The following is a 10,122-nucleotide window of genomic DNA, read 5'->3' on the forward strand; positions in this document are numbered from 1 at the left end:
CAAGGGATTCAAAGGACTCAGGCTGGTGATTGTTGGTGGCTTGTTTGATGGGTTGGTTGATGGGACACCAAGTAGGAGCAGCTGGTCCATATGCTCATTAATTTAGAGAAAGTTTTCTGGGGAGAGCTAAGTTTTGGAGAATGGTCTTGGGAGGGAAGAAGGTAGTTGAATGAGGAATAAGAAGTTGTTCTAAGGGTCTTGGGATTAAATAGATGGTGTGCAGAGCGAGAGAACAGGATGTATATGAACATAAGAGGTCTAGAGCAAAAGATGACCCAGCTACTCCTTCTTAGTCTCTGGTCCTTAGGAACTGGCCAGGTTAGTTTGCTTCTCTGACTCATAGAACACAGAGTATTAAAGCTAGCCTTAGGCAGTGTTGCTTAGTGGAAAGAACACTAGCACTTGGGAGATAGAAGATTCTTAGCTCTGCTATTTGTTTTTGGTGAGTTTGAATCCTGGGCTCTACTATTTACTGGCTTCAATTGGTGGGTAAGCACTTATTAAGTGCTTCCTGGCTGCTAAGGTGGCACAGAAGATAGAGCACCAGGCTCATCTTTATGGGTTCAAATCTGGCCCCAGACACTTAATAGCTGTGTGACCCTGGGCACCTGCTATGAACTCTGTGTTAACCCTATTGGCTTCAGTTTTCTCACCTGTAAAAGGAGCCAGAGAAGAAAATGGCAAACCACTCCAGTATTTTTGTCAAGAAAACTCCAAATGGAGTCAAGAAGAATTGGTTATGACCAAAAACAACTGAACAACAATAAACAATTAGTGCTTCCTGTGTGCCAGTCACTATGCTAAGCAGTGAGGATATAGAAACAAAGCAAAAATATTCCCTGTCCTCAAGGAGTTTACATCCTATTTCGAGAGACAACATATAAATAAATAGATAGATAGATGATGCATGCACAATGTATGGAAAAGAACGTTAGAGGGAAAGCTGACTAACAGCCAGGGGGCTAGGGAAAGGTCTACTATAGAAAGTGCCTTTTGAGTTGAGTCTTCTTTGAGGTTGGGTCTTTCTATCTTGGACATCCCTCAGGCAGCCTGTTAACCCCCTCTTCCCTACTACCCCCACCCCCCCAACCAAAGGGATCATTAGTGCTGGATTTAGTGTAGATACCTGATCAGCTGTAGCTCTACCAGAGTTTAAAACTCCCGAGCCAAAAAGATCCACCAGTATCAGCCTCCTGGTAGATGAGATTACAGGCTTGTACTGCTATGCCAGGTTTGAGCTAAATCTTGAAGGAAGCTTGGAGTCCTTTATTTCTTTAGAAATGTTTTTTCAATTGCATTTAAAAACAATTTTAACATGGTTTTAAAAAAATTTAAGTTCCAAATTCTCTCTTCTTCCCCACCCTCCTCCCTGAGATGGTAAGCAATTTGATACAGGTTATACATGTGCTGTCATGCAAAACATTTTCCTATTAGTGTTGTTGTGAAAGAAAACAGATCCAAAAAACTCCCCACAAAAATAAAGTGAAAAATAGTATGCTTTCATCTACATTTAGACCTCACCAGTTCTTCTTTGGAGATGGGTAGAATTTTTCATCATAAACCCTTCAGAATTGTCTTGGATCTTTGTATTGCTGAGAATAGCTGTCATTCAGTTATCATTGCACAATATTGCTGGTACTGTACACAATGTTCTCATGGTTCTGTTCACTTCACTTTGCATCAGTTCATGTAGTTCTTTCCAGGTTTTTCTGAAATCACCCTTTTGTCATTCCTTACAGCATAATAGTATTCCAACACAATCATATGCAACTTGTTCAGCCATTCCCCAACTGATGGACATCCCCTTGATTTCCAGTTCTTTGCCACTACAAAAAGGAAGCTTGGTATTCAAAGAGGTGGAGGTGAGGAGGTAGAACATTTCAGATACAAGAAAAAAACATTTCAGACATGGGGACCACCACTGCAAAGGCCGTCATTGGACCTCTGTTTCCTCTTCTGTAAAATAAGGTGGTTGTATTAAATGACTTCTAAGATCCTTTCCAGCTCTATGAATCAGATTCACTATTTGTTTGTGTCAGCTTTGGGATTTATTTGATCAAGTCAACAAGCACCTACTCTTTAGCTAGACTAAATGCCAGGAATGTAAAGAAAGTCAAAAACAGTCTCTGCTCTCAAGAAGCTCACAATATGATGGGAGAGACAACATGTAAACACATATATAAGCAAGATATAAATAGGATTAATTGGAGATAAACTGAGAAGAAAGGCATTAATATTAAGAGAGACCATAGGGGGCAGCTGGGTAGCTCAGTGGATTGAGAGCCAGGCCTAGAGACGAGAGGTCCTAGGTTCAAATCTGGCCTCAGCCACTTCCTAGCTGTGTGACCCTGGGCAAGTCACTTGACCCCCATTGCCTAGCCCTTACCACTCTTCTGCCTTGGAGCCAATATACAGTATTGATTCTAAGATGGAAGGGAAGGGTTTAAAAAAAAAGAGAGAGAGACCAGAGCTCTTTTCTCTCTCATAGCAAGGAAGGATTCTTTTCCCAATTTTATTCCAGTAACAAATATATACATAGGTTTTCCAAGGTTTCATAATTCATGTTGTCTCTCTTATTTCTTCCCTCCCTACTCCCAGAGTGGACAAGCAATTCCACTGGGTTATACCTGTATTATCACTCAAAACCTATTTCCATGTTATTCATTATTTATAATAATTTTATAAAACCCAAACCCCAAATCATATACACAAATCAAGTGATAAATCACATGTTTTCTTCTGAATTTCTACTCCAACAGTTTTCTCTAGCTGTGGATAACATTCTTTCTCATAAGTCCCTCAGAATTGTCCTGGATCATTGTACTCCTGTTGGTAGCAAAGTCTATTACATTTGATTGTCCCACAATGTTTCAGTTACTGTGTACAAAGTTCTCCTGGTTCTGCTTATTTCATTTTGCATCAGTTCATGTAGGTCTTTCTAGTTCTGTCTGAAATCATCCTGTTCATCATTCCTTATAGCATAATAGTATTCCATCACCATCATATACCACAATTTGTTCAGCCATTCCCCATTGAGGGACATCTCTTTAGTTTCCAATTCTTTGTCACCACAAAGAGAGCAGCTAAATATTTTTGTGCAAACAGGTCATTTCCCATTTTATCTCTTTGGAATACAGACCTAGTAATGGTATTGCTGGATCAAAAGGCATGCATTCTTTTAAAGCTCTTTGGGCATAATTAGAAGGAAGACTTCTTATCCTGAGGTCTCTGAACTTTTTTTTTTAACATTTGGCTTTCTTTGTAATCTTTTGCATTTTATTTTATGCATTTTAAAACATTATTCTCAGAGGTTCCCATAGACTTTACCAGATAAATATTCCATGACAAAAAACAGTTTTAAGAACCCCTGTCTTATAGGATACCACTCATTCCATCCTGTGGGATATTCAATCCCATCATGTGTGATTAGCTTTTTCATTTTTTTATTGACTGAAATTACATGAATTCTAAGAAATTGATAATCATACAAAACATTAACTTGACTGTCCCCTTGGAAATGAACCAACTTGAGGACATATTATAATACATAGCATCCCAGTCTGATTTCCTAATATCCCAACAAGCCTCTGGAGATTCTTGTCCCTCTCTGTCAGTAAGCTTGAGCTTAGGTAAGCAAATTTATTTTAATATTATCCCAAACTAGGCATCATTAAGAAGGAAAATTGGCACTCTTTTTTTTTAAACCCTTACCTTCTGTCTTGGAGTTAATATTATGTATTGGCTCCAAGGCAGAAGAGTGGTAAGGGCTAGGCAATGGGGGTTAAGTGACTTGCCCAGGGTCACACAGCTGGGAAATATCTGAGGCTGGATTTGAACCTAGGACCTCCTGTCTCTAGGGCTGGCTCTCAATCCACTGAACCACCCAGCTGCCTTTGAAAATTGACACTCTTCCTAAAAACATGTTCATTATGGAACTAAAGAGAAATGTTTTTGTCATTATCTACTTTGAAGCATTATCTACATGGCAGCACCTTTTCCCCTTCTATTCTTATAAGTTGGTCTGTCACCAGGCATTTATTAAGTGCCTACTATGTACAACTAAGCACATACAAGATAAGAAAAATCGTCACTAATCAACAGAAAGCAGGAATTGGCATTAAGGGAGATATTGAAGCCAATGGGGGCCAGAAAAATTGATGGAGTGTGTGATTGTTAAACTTGCACTTTATGGAAATCAATTTGATGGATGCATGGAGAATGGACTGGAGTGGGGAAAAGACTTGAGGCAAGGAGACTGTTGTTATAATCTGGGTACATATGAGATGTTGTGAAGGTGGAAATGACAATACTTTGCAACTGATTGAATATTGGGTTGAGGAAGTGAGGAGTCAAGAACAACACCTCCACAGTAATAGTGAAGCTAGGAAGAGAATAAAGTTTGAGGGGGGAAATAATAGATTCTGTTTTGGGCATGTTGCGTTTAAGGTGTCTTTGGAACATCCATTTCAAAATGTCTCCTAGGCAATTGGAAATCTGAGACTGGTGCTCAGGAGGGAGGTTAGAGCTAGACAAACGTAAGCATCTGGAATAGGGGTATGTCTTACCTTTCTAGGACTGGCTAAATGTGGTTTGCCCTTGAATGAAAAGATGGTATCAACTCTGTCTCCAGTAGTATTCACTTTTTTTTGGTTTGCTTCTAAAAGAAGTGTTTCAGATACATTATTATCTTTACAAATGATGACAATACAAGATAAGATATTCTCATTGTCAGTCCCACCTTTAATTAGGATTCAATAGCAGGGGCAGCTAGGTGGCTCAGGGGATAGAGACCTAGGTCTAGAGAAGGGATGTTCTGGGTTCAAATTTGACTCCAGATACTTCTTACCTATGTGACCCTGGGCAAGTCACTTAATCCCTACTGCCTAGTCCTTACTGCTCTTCTCTCTTGAAAACAATACACGGAATTGATTCTAAGATGGAAGGTGAGGGTTCAAAAAAGAAAGATTCAATAGCAATTATTATAAGGCCCTTGAATCAATTCATCAACCAGTATTTATCTACCTTGAGTCAGGCACTATACAAAGATTAAAAACTAAACAGTCCTCATCTTCAAGGAACTTATATTCTACCAAAGAAAACATTATAGATACATTAAAGTGCAAGGGAAGTATACACAAAGCCAATACAAAGGAATCTGGAGTGGCAAAGGTGCATTAGCCCCTGAGGGCATTGGGATAGACTTGATGTAGGGGATAATGCTATGGCTGAGCTTTAATGGAGGCTAGAATTGCTAAGATCTGGAATTGAGGAGGGTAGGCATGCTAAACATTAGGAACAACATAGGCAAAAGCACAGGTGAGAGATGGACAGCAAATAATCCAGCTTGAGTGGACCAAAGAATATGTGAAGGGGGAATTCTCCAAGATAGACTGGGGCTAGATTGAGAAGACTTAAATGCCAAAATAGAGGAGTTTGCATTTCTCCAAAAGAGAGTAGGGAGCCCCAAAAGAATTTTGCATAAGGACACAGACCTTAAACTAGACATGTTTGTTTTTTAAAATATCACTTTAGTAGCTGTATGCATAGGTGAGGGGAGATAATGGAAAAAGAGAGACCAAATAGAAAGTTACTGCAATAGTTCAGGCAAGAGCGATAAAGGCAATAATTACTGACATGGTCCTGTGAATAGAGAGAAGGGAACATATTCAAGATATATCATGGAGGTAAGTCAAGTCAACAAGTCAAACAACAATTAAGCTCCTATATATTTTTTTATATATTAAGGGATATATAGGGTGTTCTTCAGGGAAGACTACAACTTTGGTATGAGGGCTTGTTGAGCCCTTTTCAGAGCTGCTCATCCTCCTTTGGTGTCCACCTTTCTCTCAACTCTCACCTGTGGCTCCAAGAAACTGTTGCATATTCAGCAGCCACAGCCCAGTAAATCATCTTTTTAAGAAGGGCTAACCCAAGCTGAGGGTAACTGATGGGCCTCAAACCTGTTGATGAGTTAGATGGGTATCTACCCCAGGCATGTGAAGACAAATGAGCTAAATACAGAATAAAAAGGAAATAATTTACAGAGGGAAGGCACTAAGGTTAAGCAGGACTGGAAAAGGCAAGATTTGAGAATTGATTGATTATGTAGGGGGAGTGAAAGTTGAAGAGTCAAGAGTGATTCTGAGATTGTGACCTCAGATGACTAGAAGTATGATGCTACCCTCAACTGAAATAGGAAAGTTCAGAAGAAGAGTGGATTGGAGGGAAAAGATCATGAGTTCCATTTTGACCAAGTTTGAGGTACCAACAGGACATCTGGGATGATGGGTAAGGGAATAGACTTGTTTTACTTAGCCATGGTGGACAGAAATAGTGTCAATGGGTGAATTTTGTTGGAAAAACAAATTTCAGTCAAACAGAAAAAACTTCTTAATGATTAGAATTTTCCAAAAGCATAATGGGAAGCTGAGGAAAGTGATGAGCTCTCTGTCTCTGAAGGACTTCAAACAGGAACCAGATGTTTCCTTGCTGGGAACAATATTAAGGAGGATTCTTATGGAAATACAGATTGACCTAAATGTCCTGTGAAGTCCCTTCCAGTTCTGAAATGTGATTCTGTGACTGGCCCCTGGCTTTCCTTGAATTTAAGGAAGGGATATTTGCAACAATAAAGCTCCTTCTTCTACTTTTTTCTTTAAACCCTTACCTTCCACCTTAGAATCAATACCGTGTATTGCTTCTTAAGGCAGAAGAGTGGTAAGGGCTGGGTAATTGGGGTCAAGTGACTTGCCAAGGGTCACACAGCTAGGAAGTGTCTGAGGCCAGATTTGAACCTAGGACCTCCCATCTCTAGGCCTGGCTCTCAATCCACTGAGCTACCGAATTGCCCCCAACCTCTTTCTTCTTTTTAACAACTTCCGTCCCCCCCAGCTCTCTTCACCATTCCATTTGTATCAAGCAGAATTCTCTTTCAGGCTTTTGAGCAAGAAGCCAAATAAAAAAAATTGATGAGGCACCTAAAGTAGGAGATACTAGTTCCAAGTCCTTATAGCTATCTCCTTGACTTACCCATCTTTAGGAAGATTTCTCCACCTCCCTCAAATACCCAGGGTTTTTTTTTTTCCTGCCCGCTTCTGATGGGAAGACCATATCTAATAAATTCATTCAAGGATTCATAGTGCCACTAGATGTAGTACCACTTTGTGGAAGTGAGGACCACCCTCCCCCAAACTATTCTAGATTCGAGATACTCTCTGCATCTACACCTACTTAAAACCAGAGCTTAAGAGCTCCTGCTGATATTTTTTTTACTCCTGCTAATAAGTCAATAGACATAATTATTTCAAAGTAAAGCTATTTGGTAAAATAAAGTAAGAAAAGCAGCAATAGAACATTCACATATATACAAATCTGGGGGTAAACTCATTCACAAATATACTTATCCCATTGACAGGAAGAATGACATATATCAAAATTATGTATGTTAGTTAATTACTTAGGAGCATGTTTAGACAAGCCAGACAGTTCTATCTATAGGGTGGCCATTGTCTTTTGTCATCTATTTTCCCCTCATTTTTTTTCAATGTACGAGAATGATTTTTCTCTCTCAATACCCCACCACCACCATTTTGGGGGACAAGGGGAAGCAAAGACAACCCAACCATTTGTAGCAAGTATAAATAGTCAAGGAAACAAATTCCCATATTAGCCATATTCAGAAATGTGTGTCTTATCCAGCATCTTGAGTCCACGGCTTCTAAGGAAGTGGGTAACATGCTCCATCATTGGTGTTCTGGAACCATGATTGCTCATAGCATTGCCCAGAATTCTCAAGTCTTTCCATTTTGCTTCCTTTACAGTGATACTGTTATTGCATAAATTGTTCTCTTGGTTCTGTTCACTTCATTGAGAATCATTTCTTACAAGTCATCCTAGGTTTTGGGGGAAACGATTTCATCATTTCTTATAGCATAATAATATTACATTCTTAACATTACTTTGTTATATGTCATAATTTGTTAGTCACCCCCAAAGTGATGGGCATCCCCTTAGTTTCCAGTATTTAGCTTCTACATATTTTTGCATATATGGGTCTTTTCCTTCTTCGATTTCTTTGTGGTAAAGGCCTAGAAGTAGTATTGCTAGGTCTAATGTCTTGTGAAGTCCCTTCTAGTTCTGTGATCTGATTCTATGACTGGCCCTCAACTTTGTCTTGAAGTAAGGAAGGGGTATTTACAACAATTAGTACATTTGGGGCCCTAGTACTAAAATGCTTTCTAGAATAGCAAGAACAGTACCTGGTGATATAGTCAAATGTCTCTCTCTGGACATGTTCTCCAGTTGGCACAGTCCCCTATCAGGTCTATACTTATCTGGGAGTGGCATCTTGTCTCTACTATTCCTTAACTCTCTGTCCTGGCTTTTAACTGAAGTACTTTGCTTATTTATCACCTCTTCCTCATAAGAGAAGAAATGTCACTGTCAGTTCACTTTTAAATTAATACAAGAGCCTTGCTTTAGCTCTTTTAGAAACCCAGATTCCTCCCAACCCAGTCATCAAACAAAAAAAAGAAAACCTCAGCTGCTTTCTCTCCATAAAGAAGGGGATCTGTCAGCTCCCAGAATCTTCACCTCCACCTCTTTCAGAACACAAATTAGAAAGCTGGCTAATTAGAGCCTGAAGGCAATTGGTTAGTCTTAGTATGCTCTCCTCCTATTTGCAGAATAAACATCTCTCTGACTTAGGGTAAAATAAAATTTCCTCTTAACTCCATCAACTTAACTTCTGATTGCCAGTCGTTAGCCCTTTCAAGTAATTTCAGGAGCTGCCTTCCAACAAACCACCATGGGCTCTCTGGGTCTGGGGCACCAGAATTTTCTGTAGGCACTCTTGATCCTGTGGGTATCTCCAAATGCAAATGAACCTAAGCAAACACAAAAGCTCAAAGGACAAAGTCAGTGTTTTTCTCCTGGTACATATTATGTGGTGTAATGAAAAGATTTCTAGACTAGGAGTCAGAAAGACTGAAGTCTAAATTTCAAGTCTGACCTCACTCTCTACACACTTCCCTCATCTGTAAAAGTGGGAATAATACTCTAGTAGCCACCTCACAGCACTATTGTGAGACTCAAATGAGAAAAGGAATGTGAAAGACTTCACAAATAGTAAAACACCATATCAATAGCAGATCTTGTTATTCCTGAATTCATATTGTACATGTGACCGGAAACAGGCTCCCAGGCTCTGAAATATTCTACTGAGTCTTGTACTGGAACTCGACTCTGGTCCTAGTTTTTTATCTTTAGCAAATCATTCAACTGTGACACTTTGTTGCTTTATCTATAACACTAGAAGATTCAACTTCAGTTCTTTCTTGGATGTTGAAGGTTATTTGTATGATTCTTCCCAAGTGGATTTAAATTTGAAGAGTCAGAAGAGGGTAGTGTTTAACCCATACATTATTTAGAGTTGTAGGTATCAGTGATGGATGTCAGTGAGGGTTTTCTCACTTCTTTATCACTTGCACCGAAGCATAGATCAGCAAGCAAAGAAAGAAAGTCCTCTTCCCTCCTCCTCCTCCTCCTCCTTCCTTCCTTCAGCCTCCTTCCTTCCTTCCTTCCTTCTTCCTTCCTTCCTTCCTTCCTTCCTTCCTTCCTTCCTTCCTTCCTCTTCCTTCCTTCCTTCCTTCCTTCCTTCCTTCCTTCCTTCCTTCCTTCCTTCCTTCCTTCCTTCCTTCCTTCCTTCCTTCCTTCCTTCCTTCCTTCTTCTTCTTTCTTTCTTTCTTTCTTTCTTCTTCTTTCTTTCTTTCTTTCTTTCTTTCTTTCTTTCTTTCTTTCTTTCTTTCTTTCTTTCTTTCTTTCTTTCTTTCTTTCTTTCTTTCTTCCTTCTTTTCTTCCTTCCTTCCTTCCTTCCTTCCTTCCTTCCTTCCTTCCTTCCTTCCTTCCTTCCTTCCTTCCTTCCTTCCTTCCTTCCTTCCTTCCTTCCTTCCTTCCTTCCTTTCTTTCTTTCTTTCTTTCTTTCTTTTCTTTCTTTCTTTCTTTCTTTTCTTTCTTTCTTTTCTTTCTTTCTTTCTTTCTTTCTTTCTTTCTTTCTTTCTTTCTTTCTTTCTTCTTGCTCTCTTTCTTTTTTCCTTCCTTCTTCTTTCATTTTCTTTGTCTCTC

General features: G+C 39.4%; 1 protein-coding gene across 2 annotated transcripts in view; it reads left to right on the forward strand.

The window, feature by feature from the left end:
• Nucleotides 1-10,122, forward strand: part of PLPP7 (phospholipid phosphatase 7 (inactive)) — a 53,251-nt gene that overhangs the window by 2,297 nt on the left and 40,832 nt on the right. The window contains exon 2 of one of the 2 annotated variants that reach the window (XM_056812573.1): nt 1,740-9,410. The exons of the other annotated variant lie outside the window; for it this stretch is intronic. Within the exon in view, the coding sequence (XP_056668551.1) occupies nt 1,740-1,744 (5 nt within the window). The 3' untranslated portion in view covers nt 1,745-9,410. Of the gene's footprint in view, nt 1-1,739; nt 9,411-10,122 lie in introns of those variants that run through there. 2 annotated transcript variants of the gene reach the window in all.

The sequence above is a fragment of the Monodelphis domestica genome, chromosome 1 (assembly GCF_027887165.1).
Source record: "Monodelphis domestica isolate mMonDom1 chromosome 1, mMonDom1.pri, whole genome shotgun sequence".
NCBI lineage: Eukaryota > Metazoa > Chordata > Mammalia > Didelphimorphia > Didelphidae > Monodelphis > Monodelphis domestica.